This window comes from Orycteropus afer, unplaced genomic scaffold (genome assembly GCF_000298275.1).
Source record: "Orycteropus afer afer isolate SDZICR_OR568_19922 unplaced genomic scaffold, OryAfe1.0 scaffold00217, whole genome shotgun sequence".
Classification (NCBI taxonomy): domain Eukaryota; kingdom Metazoa; phylum Chordata; class Mammalia; order Tubulidentata; family Orycteropodidae; genus Orycteropus; species Orycteropus afer.
In genome coordinates this window covers 3798169-3817225 of record NW_006921804.1, presented here as the reverse complement: position 1 = coordinate 3817225, position 19057 = coordinate 3798169, and the positions used below count along the sequence as shown (strand labels likewise).

Sequence of the window (19057 nt, the reverse complement as noted above, 5' to 3'; positions counted from 1 at the left end):
AGGAGGTAGAACAATGTTTTGTGTAGTATGTTATGCCAATTGAGCTTGATGTCCCCTGTGACTATGGTTCCAAGCCCGCAGGTTCAACTACTTGGTTCCTCTGGGTAGCTGGCTGTGACCCAGCAGTGACCACAACCTTGCCCCTTGTCAGCTCTACTATACACCTGGGAACTCTGATCATTCACATAAATTTATAGGACCATTGTCTGCCAACCCTATACATGGTCTTGGATACACTCCCCAATCTTATGGTTTTTTTAAAGGAGGAAATTTAATGGGAGGATACGTTTCAGCTTTTAAATCTATGTGCTACACTAAACTGAAAAACCAAACCCACTGCCCTCAAGTCGATTCTGACTCATAGTGACGTAGTGTTTTAAAATGATGGACAGTGTAAGTGAGATATCCTGTAGTCTGTGTCCAGAAGCAGATGGATAGGAAATGAAAAAGGAGGAAGATGATGGTTGTTGTTTTTGTTAGTTGCTTTTGTGTCAACTCCGACTCATGGTGTTGCTTAGTCTTGCACCATCTCCACATGAGCTCATTGGTATATTTGAAAACACAGTGCCCTGCACACACTTGTTCACATGGTACCTACCTAGCCTGTAGAGCACATATATACACTGGTGTGCATTGGAATTGCCAGAATCAGCTTGTTACAATTCCCATTCCTGGCTTCACCTTCAGGGATTCCAGTTCAGTGGGTCTGATGTGGAACCCAGGAAGCTAAATAAGCTCCCAGGTGGTTCTGATGAAGGTGATGATATACCCTCAGGGTAATTATGAACCGGAACAGTTTCTGTGATGAGGTGGGTGCTGTGGGGTGTCCTGGACTTTAGTACTCCATATGTTCCAGTAGATCACTTCCTGGAACGGGTGTATGTATCAGGAGAGGCTCTGGTTCCAACCCTGGGCCCTCTGAATCACAACAGTTGGTGTCTGTCTGCACATGTGCAAATTCCACAGGTTGTCCTGCTCTGCGGCCAGGTTCCAGTCCACCCAGAGGTGTCTTGCAGAAAGGCCTGGTGCTTCACTTCTGCAAAATCAGCCCCTGAAGACCCTGTGGGGTCATCATTCCACTGTAACATGGAGCCACCATGAGTTAGAAGCAACTCAATGACAACTGCTTTCCTGATGTGCTGGGGACCAGAGGGCTGAAGGTAAGATTCTGCAACAATATGTTACTTTACCATGGAGTTACTGCATAGTAATTAGATAACAACATCTTTGGACAGCAAAGAGGTACAGTGGTTACCTAGAAGGCCCTGATTTCTTTTAGGGAGGGATGATTTATTAACATTAGCCAATAAGAATGGCTACCATTCAAAGTTATGATAACTTCTTGGCCACAACCAAACATCTTGAGGAAGTGAGCTGCTGGGCCTGCAGGCTTGGGATCATGTTGTGAATTAGAGTTGGGCACATCAAACTCAACTGGAATAACATACACCACAAAAACATGTTCTCATTTACACTAGGTAGATACACTCCTTGGAGAGAACAATCATGGGAGAAAGAAGGGCTGTTTATGCACAGGGACACAGCTCAAGGGGCAGAAGTGCATGGGGGGAAGGACACAGGGAAGAGGTAACTATGGGGAGGAAGTGGGAGGGGAGCTGTTGCATTGTGGGAAATTGTAGTCAATGTCATGAGACAAAATGTATGTGAGCTGCTGTATGGAAAGTGAATTTGCTCTGGAAATGTTCACCCAAATCACAATAATAATAATAATAAAACCCACATTGTTAACATTGTTCTACATGCTACTTTGGTGAGTAGTGACTGGGATCTTAAAAGCTTGCAAATGGCCATCTAATATGCAGCTATTGGTCTCTCCTCATCTACAGAAAGGAAGAAAGATGCATGGAAACAATTAGTGCAGGGGACTAGTGGACCATGGGAACCTCAGCCTACATGACCCTGAGAACAGAAAAACTAAATGGTGCCCAGCTACTACTGCCAACCACACAGAAAGGGATAAAAATTTGGAGACCCTGGATAGAGTGGGAGAAAAATGTGGGACAAAACTCAAAATCATAAAGACCAGGCTTACTGGTCTGATAGAGACTAGTGAAACCCCTGAGACTGTGGCCCCTAGTCACCTTCTGGTCTGGAATTGAACTCACCCTAATGGCTTAACTTTCAGCCAAGGAATAAACAGGCCTAGAGGTGAACAATTACATCAGGGAGGGGCACTCCTTAGAATAATCAACCATGGGAGATAAGAAGAGCAGCATTTGCACAGGGGCAGGAATCCATAGGAAAGAAGGACACAAGGAAAAGGTAATCACAGGGAGGAAGTGGGAAGAGAGCTATTACATTTTGAGGACTGCAGTCAATACAGTGAAACAAAATGTGTATAAACTGTTGTATGGAAAATGAATTTGCTCTGTTAATTTTCACCGAAATCACAATACAAAGTTACAAAAAAAAAAAAGGCTACCATTGACTGGCCCTCCACCACATGCTTTATGAGCAGGGCATTCTTTCTCATCCAAATGATGCTGCCAGGTAAATGTGCCAACTGAGACCACTGAGGCTCATGTTGGCGAAGTTTGTAGTCTCAGACACTGAGCTAGTTAAGAAGCTGAGCTTGCGGGACCATAGCCACAGGGGACACCAAGTTCAATTGGCATAACATACTACACAAAACATTGTTCTACCTCCTACTTTGGTGAGTAGCAACTGGGATCTTAAAAGCTTGCAAGCAGCCATCTAGATGCAATGATGGGTCTCTCCTCGTCCAGAGCAAAGAAGATGAAGAAAACCAAAGATTCATGGAAACAATTAGTCCTCGTGATTGGTATACCATGTAATCCACAGCCTATACGACTATGAGACCAGAAGAACTAGATGGTGCCCGGCTACCACTATCAACCACTTGGAAGAGTATCTATGTAGGAGACCCTTGATAGAGAGGGAGAACAATGTGGAACAAAACTCAAAATCATTTGGGTGGAAACAAAAGGGGGACCAGGTTTGCTGGTCTGATAGAGCCTGGTGGAACCACTGAGACTATGGCCCCTAGCTGCCCTTCAGGTCTGGAATTGAACCCATACCTGTGGCTTCCAGCCAAACAAAAGACAGGCGTATGAGTTGAACATGTACCTGAGGTAGATACACTCCTTGGAGAGAACAATCATGGGAGAAAGAAGGGCTGCTTATGTACAGGGAGACAGCTCAGGGGGCAGGAGTGCATGGAGTGATGGACACAGGGAAGAGGTAACTATGGGGAGGAAGTGGGAGGGGAGCTGTTGCATTGTGGGAAACTGTGGTCAATGTCATGAGACAGTGTATGTGAACTGCTATATGGAAAGTGAATTTGCTCTGTAAACTTTCACGCAAATCACAATTGAAAAAAAAAAAAAAAAAAACAGCAGCAGCAGCTGCTGAGCTAGATTCCAAACCCAGGTCTGTGCTCTGGCCTTTCCACATGGCTTAGGGCCTTGGGCAGCTGACTACCACTGCACTGACCTCTCTCTCCCTGGCTGGGTGCCTTCACCCTGGGCTGGGTGGGGGCTAGCTCACCCCTAAGAGGAGGTGGCTTCAGATTCCTCATTTTGTCTGTCATACTTATCATTGTGAGCAGAGACTGGGGCTGCATGCCAAGCCCATGGATAGTCGGAGACCACAAATAAAGGCTTATCCCAGGGTTCTGGGGGGGGGGGCGGCGCCTGAGGCAGCCAGGCCCTGGCACTGCTTATATAATATCAAGTTGTCACTGAGTCAATTCAAAGTAGAACTGAACTCTATAGGGTTTTCAGTGGGTGATTTTTTGGAAGTATGTCACCAGGCCTTCACAGTTCCACTCTGAAGCATATGGGGTCTCCACAAGTTGGAAATTATTCCAGTACAACTGGTAACTGGTAGATTGCACATGTTGCTCACAATAATAGGCAACCACAAAAGGGATGGGCGGCAACCAGCTCCTTGAACTTAGTGATCCTTGATCAGGGGCCAAATCAAACCACTTCCTTTCCATCTGTGTCTTCCCACACCTTTGTATTGTGTATGAATGGTTTTCTTTGCTTCTTCCTTGGCATAAACTTTAATGAACTTCCTCAAAATCCATAAATTGTGCTTTACTTATTTTATGCAAATAATATGCTGGTTATTGGGTTTTTGCAAATTGCACAGCCCCCATGTGTTAGTTTCCCATGCACACTATGCACGTTATAAGTAAGCACAGGTTTACTTGTGCTTACTTAATCTGTAGTGAACATGTTATATGTGTGTGCTCATTATTTATGCAAGCATGTTATTTGCTTTAAAATATAGTATTTATGGTATGGAAGCCTTAGTATATCCACTCCTTCTGAAAGGATAACTAGCACCAACCTTAAATGGTGGTTCTCTCTGAGTGGGTGAGAGTCATTATAGGAATATTTACTAAACCCTGTGCTGGTTGAGGGCATGAGAGGAAACTTGTACCCTGTGGAATCCCTTCCTCAAAGAGCTGGCAGCCCATTGAGGGAGCCACATAATTAACAAGCAAATAGTGTCGAGTAATGAGGGTAGTTATTTCAGGGGACTCTGGGAGCTATGACTTATGTGGACTAGGGAGTCAGGGAAGGAAGGGACAGAAACATGGAAGCTGAGGGAAGATGGCCTCCAGGGCTCTTCTGGTAGAGAGCTGAGGGGAGGAGTGGCCTATGCTGGTAAGGTGCAGGGCAAGGGTAAGGCGAGAGGGAGGCCTGCCTTAGACTTGCACTATAGTCAGCAATTTTGCAATATTCTAAGAGCATTAGGAAGTCAATAGCTTGCTCTTTTTTTCTTTTATGCATAATTTAAAAATTTTCATGAGCATGCATATTTTTGTAATTAAAAAAATTTCTTTAAAAAGATTATAATCCCTCTATTTTGGAGTGGTTCAGCCATTTTTTACTGCCTATAAAAACTGTGTATTAAAAAGTACAAAGAGAAGTACAAAATTGGCTGAGACAATAATTGTTGAAGCTGGGTAATGGATTCATTAGTTGTTGTTAGGCGCCATTGAGTCAGTGCCAACTTACAGGGACCCCGCAGAACAGAGTAGAACTGCTCCCTATGGTTTCCTAGGCTGTAATCTTTATGGAAGGAGCTCTGGTAGCGTAGTGCCTAAGGCATTTGACTGCTCACCAGAAGGCTGGCGGTTCAAACCCACCAGCCATTCCTAGGAAGGAAGATGGCGCAATGTACTTCCATAGTGATACTGCCTCAGAAACCCAAGGAGGGGTCACTATGAGTTGGGTCCAACTTGACGGCACATTACAACAACAACAACAATCTTTATGGAAGCAGGAAGTGCTGGAAGGAGCTGCTGGTGGGATCGAGCCTTTTGGTTAGGGGCCAAGCGCTTAACCACTGCACCACCAGGGCTCATTGTAGTAGTCTCTACAGAAGTCCGACATTCCCCATTTTAGAAAGCGTAAGGATTTTAGGGAGAATGTTTCGCTTGAACATGTACCATTCAAAAAAATTCAAGAGGATATTAACATGTCTTTCTTACCTATTCTTTTCTTCTCAACAACAGATCGGTGATAGCTTGATAAAAGAATTGGCTTTTCAGACATCAAGAGTAATAGTCATGAATGGTCTGTAATAAAGATGGATCTTTCTCTCAATTAATCCAAATTAATTAATCTTTCCTATTTGTGCACTTCACTGTTAACCAGAAGGCTGGTGGTTGAAACCCACTAGCCACTCCTTGGAAGGAAGATGGGGCAATCTACTTCCGTAGTGATACCGCCTCAGAAACCCCAGGAGGGGACACTATGAGTCGGGTCTGACTTGATGGCACATAACAACAACAACAGCATTTATGCACATAAATCAGAAGGCAATCTGAATCTTTAAAAATATATATATGTAGTGTAGGAAGCACTTTTGAGTTTGAATCAAGATAATAAGCGACGCATACTGTGTGAGTCACAATGTGGGGGATGTAATCCTGGTGCTCCTTGTGGAGTTTGGAAATGATAGCCCACATAGTGTTGGGTTACCCAAGAAGCAAGGTAAGCACGGTTTACTTGTGCTTACTTACCAACCTGTAGTGAACAATTTCACATTTTCTCACCACATCAAAGATTCTGCTTCTAGGTCTGGCTGGCACCTGTCTCTCCCAACCCCACAGCACCTTCCTACAGAATCAAAGACTGTTTTGAAATTTACAATCCCTTGACAAGGACAGAGTACCCAGTAAGCAAGGTGAGCACAAGCATACTTGTGCTTACTTTCCAATCTTTAGTGAACAATTTCACATGGGTTTCACCACAGATATAAGTAAGTAACACAAGCCAGCCCGTGCTTACCGTGGTTACTGGGTCATGGCCCCTGCCCATGTGCCTCAGAGTGAGTCTCTACAATGTAGAATTGTATGTTGATTATCAGACCTTCAACGGTCTGGGCAGGACTGCAGAATAGCTAGTTCCATAGGTGGAGCCTCTTCCAAGCAGGGGAAAGGATGCCTAGGCCCGTGGACATGGCCTGCCAGACCCAGCACAGCTTTGTCCTGGCAGTGGAGATGACACACACAAACCCAATTCCTATATCCCTTGCCCTGAGTCCAGGTGACTCACCCACAGGCAAGCCAAATGTTCAGTTTGCTGGATATATTTTTTCTTTCATAAAAAAAAAAAAAATTATATTTTTGGTGAAAATATACACAGCAAAACATACACCAACTCAGCAATTTCTCCATGTACAATTTACTAGCATTGATGATGTTCTTTGAGTTGCACAACCATTCTCACTATATAAAATGCGTTTTCATTATAAGGTAACAGATCGGCATTGTTTTTTGTTGTTGTTTTTCAGAACTTTGTTTTTCACTTGCTTACTAAAAGCAAGGGGAACTCTCATAGCATAGTGCCTAAGGCACTTGACTGCTAACCAGAAGGTTGGTGGTTCAAACCCCCTAGCCACTCTTCGGAAGGAAGGTTGGGCAATCTACTTCCGTAGTGATACTGCCTCGGCAACCCAAGGAGGGGTCGCGATGAGTCGGGTCCAACTGGACGCCACGTAACAACAACTAAATGCAAGTGGATAGTTTCTTGCTCCTTGCCCTGCTAGTTTGACCAGTTATACTTATTAAATGGGAAGACTTCTGGGAAAGTAAGGCAACTAACAGCCCAATCAGACCTGTTCTGCCATCCAGACTCTACCACTCACTGTGTGACTGACCCTGGACAAGTTACTGATCGTTCCAAGCACCGTGGCCTTATCTGAAAAATGAAGCTACCACTTAGCTGAATGAGTTGTGGAGGATTAACAAAAACGTATTATGTGAAGTGTTCATTTAGCAGCACACCTGGTTCATGGCACAGGCCTGTTGTCATTACCTCCAGCTTACTTTTCACAGGGTCAGAATCTAACACTCAACACCCAAACCCCAGCTCTTACAAACATCTGTGTTCAATCTCAATTCTGAAAACCATTGCTCTAATTGCTCTAGTGGGGCGAATCTGTCTTATTCCAAACTTCCTTTTCTGTTAAATACAGACAGGGAGAAAAATAGGCACTGTACCACCTTGTGGCAACTCGTATAAATGTTCAATGGAAATTTAAAACTTTATATTGTATGACTCAACACTATACCCTTCTTCCATAAGCTTTAATGAGTTTATTTGTTTATTTTTAAATAGTGGCTTCTAGTGTTGGTGCTCAACCATGGGTATCAAAATCAACTGGGAGAGTTTTAAAACAATACAGATGTCCAGGCTTCACAACAGACTTAACTGCATCAAACCTCGAAGGTGGGATGGTAGTGTCTGTTATCAATAATAACAAAAAAGACATTTGCTGAGTTGATTCCAACTCATGGCAACTCCATGTTTGTCAGAGTAGAACTTTGTTCCATAGGGTTTCCAATGGCTGATGTTTTGGAAGTAGATCACCAGGTCTAGAGGTACTTCTGTGTGGACTCAAACCACCAACCTTTTGGTTAGTACCTGAGAGTTTAACTGTTTGCACCATCTAGGGACTTTGTATTAACAATAAACAACCATAAAAGCAAAAACAAAGCCCCAGCTCTGCTATCTGGTTAGGGTTGGGCACAAATACAGTAACTGTCTATTTGGGAAAAGAGCTCTGGTGGCACAGTGCCTAGGGCATTTGACTGCTAACCAGAAGGTTGATAGTTCAAACCCACCAGCTGCTTCACAAAAGGAAGATGGGGCAATCTACTTCCGTTATGAGTCACAATTGACTGGATGGCAGTTGAGTTTGGTTTTCAGTTTGTCTACTCAGGAAGACAAGCCCCACAAAGGGAGGAGTAAAACTTCACTGTGTCACTACTTTACTTGGAAAGAAAAACATAACTGAAGATCAGGTCTGCTGGTTAAATAGTAGTCTTTATACCTTTCATTAATAATTATCTCAAGTGAGACTTTTGACCCTCCCTGCTACAGCTATAACCACTGGAAGTATTTTTATAAAAGGACGTGCTTTTCAAATCTAACTGAATGAAGTAAAATACACTCTAATTTTCTTGGAATAATGTTTATTTAAAGTTACATTTCAGAGTAAACCATCTTCAGGAAGGCATGCAGCTTATAATGGCTATGGCCATACATCCAGAAATTTTATAAAATATTTCTCATATAACATAAATAAGGCGCTATAGGTAGGCACCTTTATTACACACAACTTCAAATATTTAAAAAAGTTAAAACTATGTGTTAATTGATACTTAAAATGTTAAAGCCCCCCTGAAAAAATAACCGAATGGGCAAGAACTTGACAAAATGAGATGCCTGGGTCAATTATCTGTTGCCAGGATATTAATTAAAACACAATTTGAGATTCTAAACTACACAGTCCAGCAGCTATATTTTCCAGGGCCTCATGATGACGATCGTATGAGGCTGTAAATCACCAGTTCCACAGGAAAGGGCATATTTCAGGATAGAAGCTTCTGTGTCATCATTTTTTCCAGTTATGAACTCTATCAGAAGTCTTTTAGAAAACCGTGAAAGGGATTAACATCTCAAGGCCGCTTGCTTGGTTCAGGCGCTATCCTTAAACGCACTGCTGGTTTTCCCACTGCAGGTTGGTCTCTCTCCATTAGATGGCAGTAATGCACCATCTCTTCCTTTACACGCGGTCAGAAATTAGGCTGGAGAATGTCCACTGCAGGCCAAGTTTCTCTTAAGCCAAAGTCAGTGGGACACAAATAGTGGAGACAAGAATATAGAAGAGAGGTTTTCAAGCAATCATAAGATCAAGCTAATCCTGATTATGGAAAATAAAAGTCAACTAATGAATGAGCAGTATTTGTGAGAATGCTATTAATGGCATTCTGCTAATCTCAAAAGGACCTTATACGCAGAGAAGGGAAATGGAATCTAGAAATCAGTAAGAGCATTCCAATGAAACAGCAAGGCTGCCATCATTTAGAGGGTAGTGGTGGCTCAGTGGTAGATTCTCACCTTCAGTACGGAGAGACCTGGGTTTGATTCCCAATGCACGCCACGCACAACCAACGCCTGTCAGTGGAGGGTTGCGTGGTTCTATGATGTTATGATTCTAAAGGGGTTTCAGTGAAATTTCCAGACTAAGGCAGTCTAGGAAGAAAGTCCTCCTTTCTTCAGAAAATTACTATTTCTACTTCTGAAAATTAGCCAATAAAACCTATGGATCACAATTGACTGATCCACAACCGGTGCTGGGAGTGGTGCAGGACTGGGCAGCACCTGTTGTGTGTGGGGTCGCCATGAGTCAGGGGCAACGGGAGGCAGCTAACAACAGCAGCCTGCGATGAAAACAGTAACTGGAGACTGTTCCAAATGCACATAGTTGTTCTTCTGAATGAAAGTATTAATGGCCAGCAACAGAGTAATAGCATGTTAAATAAGCCAGCCAACAAATTATGGCCATTTCCCACCTGCCTCCAAACCTCCCCGTCCTCAGGTAGGGGGGAAAAAAAAAAACCACCTCATTCCCAGTGAGTCAAATCCAGCTCATAGTGACCCCCTCCTTGGGTTTCTGAGGCAGTGTCTCTACGGAAGTAGATTGCCCCACCTTCCTTCCACGCAGTGGCTGGTGGGTTTGAACCGCCAGCCTTCTGGTTAGCAGTTAAGTGCCTTAGGCACTATGCTTCAGAGTAGAGAGGTCAATAAATGAATTACAATTCAGCAAAGTACAAAGACTTTAAAAACAGCAAAGAATAAAGGGTATTATATATTACAAATGCTTCTTTGGATTAGTTAAAAGGGCACTTCTGCCTCCAATAGAGAGCAGGCATGTCGACATTTACCTTTTTTGTTATTTACACGTATTAACAGTCTCCATTATTTTATCCCTACTTTAAATACATACAACACCAGTGGGTGCTATGACATCAAAGCAAATAGAAATGTCCTTTACCAGAGGTGGGGTACTCAATGCCACTGCTTTGATGTGGTGAAAAACATGTGAAACTGTTCATCACAGATTGGTAAGCACACGTCAGCCCATGCTTACCTTGCTTACTGAGTACTCCTTCCCTGTCAGGGGCTGTACATTTGGAAAGGGGTTATGATTCTGTAGGGAGGTGCTGTGGGATTGGGAGAGAGACAGAAACCAGACATACCTAGAAGCAGAATCTCTGTTGTGATGAAGAGAATGTGAAATTGTTCACTAACAATTAGATTAGGAAATAAGCACAGGTAAGCTCATGGTTACTTGTGCTTATTGCATAATCAGATCCTGAACTTTACCTCTTGTTCTTGCAGTCCTGAAGCTACCCAACTAAGTTCATCCAGTCACCTGGAGTAGCTAATTTTAAGGGAGTGTGATAAGGGAAAGCAGCTCTGCTGGCTAAGTACCTAAAGCATTTGACTGCTAACCACAAGGTTGGTGGTTCAAACCCACCAACTGATCCAGGTGTGGAAGATGGGGTAATCTACTTCCATAAAGATTTACTGTTTTGGAAACCCAGTGGGGGTCACTATGAGTCAGAATCGACTTGACGGCAGTGGGTTTGGTTTAATATGGTTTGATGAGGGAGCCAGGACATACAGCAAGCTCTACAGATGCGACATTCAAGGCAGTGAATACTAAATTCCCTGGAAGACATTATTCTCTCCAGAAAGAACCAGGAAATATTCTGGGAGAGAGAATTAACTTAAAAGAATGAAGACTACAGAAGAATGATTGTATCAGGACAAGATGACAAAAAGCCAAAGCATTCAGAGCTCAAAGAGGAAACATGTCACAGGGCCGGAGATCAGCTGGCCCAGGAGGCTTAACAAGGAAGCCATTAGGGGCACCCTGCTGGGCCTAATTGTTTTTAGAACATATGGTACTTTGTGCCACCACCCAGCTGTGAACTCCCTGGCTTTTGTCAGCTTGTGTTACAACCTTAAGAGGAAAATAGCAGCTTAACCCCCCTGCCACTAATTTACTATATTTCTTATTATAACCTCCTGTACAACTGTAAAGCAACTGGACCCTATATAAGCTATGCCTCTCTTCCACTTTAATTGTACAAATAGTGTGACTGTCACAGAAAAACAGCATTGAGGAAGCACAGTTAATTGAAGCTGAATGAATGCGTAGTGTACTGGGTCTGCTTTCAAAATGTTAGTTTATGATATATTTATCTCAGTCGCTGGGTATGGGCCAAAAATCATTTAGTCCACAAGAAAATTTTTATGAAAGCTTTTAGCATTTATTAAAATTACGATAACTGGGTATTCTTTTGTAGAATAAGGTTAAGTGAAAAATAACGTGTAGTTATAGAATGTTGAACTAAAAATAAGTTTAACATAAGGAAGACAATAAATATTTGTGGAATGGAACGGAAACTATGGATGCTGAAAATTCAGAGAAATATCTTGTTTTAAAGATATACATGAACCAATAACCAAAAAACCAAACTAAACTCACTGCTGTTGAGTCGATCCCGACTCATAGTGACCCAATACACATTTCAAAAATTCTATGAGTACTTAAAACAAAAACTCTTTAGTAATAAAATCATTGAGATCCAGTGAGAAAAAAATTTCTAATTTTTAAAATCAAAGATCACACAACCCTTTGGTTAAGATTTTTACTGAATAAAGAAGCAAAAATTTGATAACTTCTAACTCGTAATAGTAAAATGATAACTATAACTAGAAAGATATACTTCCCTAGAAGAGTAACCAAACTGACATTTTTTTGTGTATTTAAAAGAAACTACAAAGTGAGCTTTTCATTGATGATAGTCAGCACATCTGCATCTGGATCAGTTTTGAGAACCAAATTACAAACCCCAGAAACATCTGTTCAGCTTTAGTTACAGAACTCACTCCCCACAGTATTCTTCTCACAGTATGCCATTCCCATGGTGTTTTTTTTTTTTTTTTTCACAGTAAGTAAATTGGCATTATAACTTCACAATGTATCATAAAGATAATGATACTATGAATAATAATTTTAACATCTTAAGTGAATAGTAGTTAGAAAAAAACCTCAAAGTCTTTTACAATACTGTTGTACGGTGTGAACTGGTCTACTCTGTACAGAATGACAGACTTTGCAGGCTTTAGACTAGTTACACAATCAGATCCCAGAGTTGTGTTTTTTTTTTTTAATTTACTAAAAATACAAAGTGAATCTTACTTTAGTGACAGAGATATAAAATGATTTTATAGCAACTGCAATGCACAAAGACAAAACAGGCATCAGAAGTTCTGCGTGATTATTTGATAAGAACATAGTTCTTGAGCTTTGCAACTTATCTGATTAAAAATTCAGAAATGAAATCTTAGCTGTGTATTGTACTCTATGAATTCAGAATTAAAATAATGTTGCCAATGCTTAATCGTATTTGTAATTTTTAAAACGGGGGCATTTTCCTTCATATTTATACTTATTATCACTGATTTGCTGAAAAATAAGGAAGAGGTCCAGAGACCAAGAAAATATAAACTTTCTTAGAAAGCTGACCAACAAAATCATCTTGGCCAGACCCTAAAGTTGTGAATTCCATGGACCCCAGAGCTAAGCTGGGGCACTTGAGGGAAAGAGTCGATTTTTCCAGGACATCCATCATTCACATTTTCCACTGTTCATCCGTTTCCCCAAGAAGGGGATTCTTCTGATCCACAATGTCATTTTTTTATCATCTTATGTGAAAAACAAGGGTTGTACAACAAAGTGATTTTTTTTTGTTTGAGACCAGGTCTTCCAGGTAACAACTAGCACATTTCTGGAGAACTTCCATGCTTCACAGAAATGACTAAACCAGGGCAAGAAGGACGCATCTTTCCTGAACTCTTGACTTCTCTTTCCTGAGGGTCACACCCCAAACAGAAACACCTACCCAAGAGCGAGGCAATGGGTAAGTTAGGATACCTTACTGTGGAACTACTTAGTAGGGAGGAAAGGGACAGGTCAGTAACCAAGTGTTGTTAAATGGATTCAAGGCCAAAGGCTTTTGATTTTTAAGTAAAGACCCTCACTTCCTGTTAATGACTAAGAAGAAGTCCAGCCTTGTCCAGGGAGATGCTGACAAGGGGTGCAAGGCGTCTGGCTTCTGGTGGCCGAAACTTAGTGCAGCTTGTTGTGCACTGGGTAGAGTAAGGTCATGTGTTCTGCCCCTTTGAAAGGCAACTTTTCATTGGAATAATAGTGTACCACTTCAGGGATGCTGTCAAACACGGCGCTCGTCTGATTCAGCGTGTATTTGTTGTCTTTGGTCTGAGCCACTATGATGTGGACACATCCTTGACTAGTCCTGTAATAGAAGAAAAAACGGAGGAGACATGAATGGGTGAGCTTCCCTGCTGGGACCCATCCCAGTCAGATTCACAGTAAATTGATGGGTTCTCAACTCCTCTTCCCGGAATTGTTCTGTACAAACAGAATGCATTCAACATCCAACTCCTCAGCGGAACTCTTAGAAGCTTCATAGTCCTGGGCTAAATGTGTTACTCTTGAATTGTTTATCTTGATACAAGTCATCAGGTACTTGACCAAGAAGAAAACTAACACACAAAAAAAGGAAAACCCTACTTGCCTCCAAACTGCCAAACTAGTGCTTGAGCCCAAGAAGTCAGGCACTGTGGTGAGTTTTAAACTCACCCCCCTTCACCATAGCTTAAAGGATATAGTTAAGGTTTCCTCTTACTCTTCTCCCAAAAGAACATGTGAATATTAATGAAGTATCTATATGAGATCTTATTGACAACAATAGTGATTTGAAAGGTGAGATGAGAAGCTTAGAGGGCACTGCGTTTATGTCAATGGTAGTGGAATAATCTAAAAAAGGATAGCGGGAATGTTTGTACACCTTGAACATAATCAATGTCAACTGAATTATACATGTAGAAGTTCTTGATTTGGTGTAAGTTTTGTTGTATATATTTTCTCCAAAAAAAAAACAAACCAACAGTTATAAAAATAAACAAAAACATGAATAATTAAAAAAACTGTTTCCCCCCACATCTGGAAAAAACGTCCCTAGCTGTATATGATGAAAGCTGGCACTGAAAGCTCAAAGATCTAACCCCCAAGCACCAGTTTGAGAAACAGAGCAAAGCCCTTCCTGGTAGATCTGGTGGCCCATCCCATTTTCTAAGCCATAGTGCTCAACCCCCCTACCGCTGTCCCCCCTCCAGTCTGATTGTTTCAGCTGCAGGGGCTCAGCTTCCTCAGGAAGGAAATGCTGTTAGGGCTCTTGACAATGATCCTCCAATATAGCACCACCGAACTCACAGAGCAACAAGAATTTCCATGATCCCAACCCCACCAGGCAGGCCTACCAGGCCAAAATGTATTTTCTGTGTATAACCAGAGAGAAGGAGTAATCGGCTAGTCAGCATTTCCTTCTTCATCAGAACAAACTAGTATCAAAATTACAGTTGGCATTTTGACAATCAAGGAATCCAATTTATTAAAGTCCAAAAGCCTATGGAATAAAAGAATAAATGAACTATCTTATTAGAAATTATCCTTTTTATTAGGAATTATTTCTCTCCTGAGAGGGCCTACTGTTAGATCAGCTAATGTAAAGTAGAAATGAACTAAAACCCAAGAAAACCAAACCCGCTGCTGTCAAGTTGATTCTGACTCATAGTGAGTGATTCTGTAAAACAGAATAAAACTGCCTCATTGGCTTCCAAGGCTGTAAATCTTGACAGAAGCAGACTGCCACACTTCCTCCTCTTATGGAGCAGTGGTGGGTTTCAACTGCCAACCTTCTGGTAAGCAGCCAAGTGCTTAACCACTGTACCACCAGGGTTCCTCTGGAAATAGACTAAAGTACAGCTGACATGTTGTTGTTGTTATGTGCCATGGAGTCGGACTTGACTCATAAGCGACCTCTCCTTGGGTTTCCGAGGTGGGATCACTATGGAAGTAGATTGCCTAACCTTCCTTCCGAGGAGTGGCTGGTGGGTTTGAACACCAGCCTTCTGGTTAGCAGTCAAGTGCCTTAGGCACTATGCTACCAGAGCTCCACGAGTGACATAGCACCCTCATTATCCTAAGAGATTGGGGCATTTGCCCAATACCAATTTTGCATTCTAGTCAGAGCATTTCATGTTCCGTTGTCCAAGCAAATGTATCTTATTTTCTGGCAATGTGTGTACCTTCAAATTATATCTTTTTTGATTGGTAATCTATCTGTGGTTGGAAAGACTGTCACAGTGTGCCCCTTCTGTTGTTGGTGGTGTGCTGTTGAGTCAATTCCAGGCCATGGTGACCCTATAGGATAGAGCAGAACTGCCCCATAAGGGTATCCTAGGCTCAAATCCTTACAGGACCAGATTGCCAGGTCTTTTCTCCCATGGCATGGTTGGTGGGTTCAAATTGCTGACATTGTGGTTAGCAGCCAACCACTTACCTATTGCACAACCAGGGCTCCTAGTACTCTTTCTCACATACACCCACTAAAAAGTTGATTCTGACTCATAGCAACCCTATGACAGAGTAGAACTGCCCCATATGGTTTCCAAGGCTGTAATTTCTCATAGAAGCAGACTGCCCCATCTTTCTCCCATGGAGCGGCTGGTGGTTCAAACTGGCAACCTTTTGGTTAGCAGCCAAGTGTTAAACCACTGTGCCACCAGTGTTTCTGTACCTCTCCTAGAGACAGGGAAAGCCCATGGGCTTAAATACTTACTTTAGTGCAATGGAGTACCTACTGTTCCCTGACTCACTATTTCGAACCAGGTAACCAGCTTCTTTGCAGGGTTGTAGTCGACTCTCAGCCTCTACACGGGTGATAGCACCATGATACCAACTGAAAAACGGGGTGGGGAATATCAAGAGTGTCAAAATACAAATCAAGGCAGGACATGAATCTATAAAGTGTTATTTGAAATGAACTCTTGGTGGATACTCAACAACCTAAACTAGATCCTGCTTGACATTTATAACAGCAGGCAGACCTGGGTGATCTAGGATCACAAAGCCCATCCATCCTATAACAGTGAGTTAGCAAGCCTGGTGCAACTGTAAAAGTTTTCACTCTGTATAAAAAACCCACTGCTGCTGAGTTGATTCTGACTCATAGTGACCCCCCATTGGGTTTCCAAAGCTGTAAATCTTTACAGAAATAGATAGTCTCATCTTTCTTCCACAGAGCAGCTGGTGGGTTTGAACCGTTGACCTTCTGGTTAATTAGTAGCCAAATGCCTTACCCATTATGCCACCAGAGCTCCTTTTCACTCTGTATAGAATGAAGCTTAAAACACGGGTTTTGTTACGTGGTGCACTTTCCATTGTGCACAAAGGCACTGGGCTTTAAAAATGGGTTTTCACTGATGAGCTCCATTCAGGAAAGTATTTGTATTGTGTTCCTCAAAATATGTGATGGAATCCGAACTCCTATACCTTCCAATATAATCCTATTTAGGAACAGATTTTTTTTTTTTTAATGTTAATGAGGCCATATCAATGTAGGGCATGTCCTAACCCTAATCACCTCTCGGTTATAAAAGGACTAGATTAGGTACAGAAGCATGCAAGGGGTGGGGGTAGCAGGTGGTGCTACAGGGAGATCACCAGCAAGGAACCCAAGAATGCTAGGGCTACAGAAGCTGAGAGAGACAAGGATTTTCCCCCAGAGCAGACAGAGACTGTTCCCCTAGAGCAGTGCCCTGAATTTGGACTTCTGCCCTCCTAAACTGGGAGCTCTGGTGGTGTAGTGCCTAAGGCATTTGACTGCTAACCAGAAGGCTGGTGTTCAAACTCACCAGCCACTCCTCGGAAGGAAGGTTGGGCAATCTCCTTCCGTAGTGATACCGCCTCCGTAACCCGAGGAGGAGTCGCTATGAGTCGGATCTGATTCAATGGGAGTAAGACCCTCCTAAGCTAAGAAAAAATTAATTTCTGTTTGTTAAAGCCATTCAGTTGCAGTACTTCTGTTAAAGCAGCACTCAGTACTAAGTCAGTATTCATGAACAAAGACAATTATGTCAAATGGACCAGTGTGCAGCACCCCCTCCCCAACCCCACCCAAGGCTATCTATCAATAAGCTCGTATCCATCACGGGGACAAGTGTCTGCACAGGACACTCACGGCTGCTTGTCCAGGGGCAGGGCTGGGTCCACTCTCTCCCCCTCACTGTGGTCGGACAGGGTCGGCTTCAAGATCTTCTGGGTCCAGCTCTTCTGTCGGTGGTGCTGCCTCACAGTCTCCTCCCTGATGGAAGGTCGCTCAGATCCTTCAAACTGGACTGGAAGGCAGGCTCCATTTAACATCAGAGGCCACCCAAGTGATCGACGAAAACTTCAAAGAAAAAAACCTCCTTGCCTGTCTCAGCTCAGCAAAGAAGCATTCTTCCCTTTTAATGAAAACTATATATAAAATATCCTGGCAGAGCTGAGCCTCCCGCTGGCTTTGAGATCTAATCACACTGCTAGCATCCCACATAAAGCCACGTTTTCTGTAAGATAATTTATCAGCATAAAACAGTTTTAGGATATGAGAGGAAACCACTTCAATATATTTCAGCATGTACTTTTTAAAACTTCTTAGTTTTATTGTTTTTAGAATAAAAGAAGAAACAGTGGCAGATAATGATTCTTTGCAAGAGTGTATATCATTCTATGAAACCAAATGAACACTTTTTACTAGGAAATAAAAAGAAAAATCAGCAGAGAAAGTACTGAATAATGCTATAAAAGATGCTACGACATCTATGCTGGATAGAAAATAAAGGGATAAAATGAGAAACACCTAGCAGAATAACTGTGAAAATGGCAGATGCCCAATACAGTTTTTGGGGGGAGCCTAAGAAAACAACCCCACTAAAATAAGATTAAATTAAAATGCTTGCTATCAAAGAAATTAACCTAAATCCTAACCACTTGCTGTACAGCTGATTAACTTATGGTGGCCCCATGTGTGTCAGGGTAGAACTGCAGTACACAGGGTTTTCAATGGCTGAATTTTTGGAACCAGATTGCCAGGCCTTTCTTCTGTGGCATGTTTGGGTGCACTTAAACCTCCAACCTTCAGGTTAACAACCCAGTATACTAAGCATTTGTATTACTCAGGATTCCTTCTCTATGAACCGTTTATATTAAAAAACAAAATAAAACAAAAAACACCAAACTCACTGCCATTGAGTTGATTCGACTCATAGTAACCCCCCCTTGGGTTTCCGAGGTGAGATCTCTATGGAAGTAGATCATCCAATCTTCCTTCTGAGGAGTGGCTGGCTGGTGGGTTTGAACTGCCAGCCTTCTAGTTAGCAGTCAAATGCCTTAGACACTATGCCACCAGAGCTCCCTTAATTGCAAACCTGGCTTTACTGTTAGAAGGAAAAGATATCCCTAAAATTTTAACCAAAGGTAAAAAAATTACATGGCCAGCCAAGTAGAAAAACTAGGTCCTGGGGAAGCAGGACAAAGAATTAACTCTAATCTATTGATAACCTACTTGTCAACTTTCTCTGAAGTTATTTTCTTTTTCTTTCTTTCTTTTTATTGTGATTTGGGTGAAGATTTACAGAGCAAATTCACTTTCCATACAGCAGTTCACATATACTTTGTCTCATGTCATTGATCACAGTTTACCACAATGCAACAGCTCCCCTCCCACTTCCTCCTCATAGTTACCTCTTCCCAGTGTCCATCCTTCCATATACACTCCTGCCCCCTG

General features: G+C 42.2%; 1 protein-coding gene across 1 annotated transcript in view; it reads right to left on the bottom strand.

Annotated features, from left to right (window-relative positions):
* Positions 1-13494: 13494 nt before the first annotated feature.
* Positions 13495-19057, bottom strand: part of SHE (Src homology 2 domain containing E) — a 20935-nt gene continuing 15372 nt past the window's right edge. Inside the window, exons 4-6 of the mRNA XM_007948531.1 lie at positions 17471-17627; positions 16070-16189; positions 13495-13681 (exon numbers count right to left, since the gene is read on the bottom strand). Coding sequence (XP_007946722.1) covers positions 13495-13681; positions 16070-16189; positions 17471-17627 — 464 coding nt within the window. The remainder of the gene's footprint in view (positions 13682-16069; positions 16190-17470; positions 17628-19057) is intronic.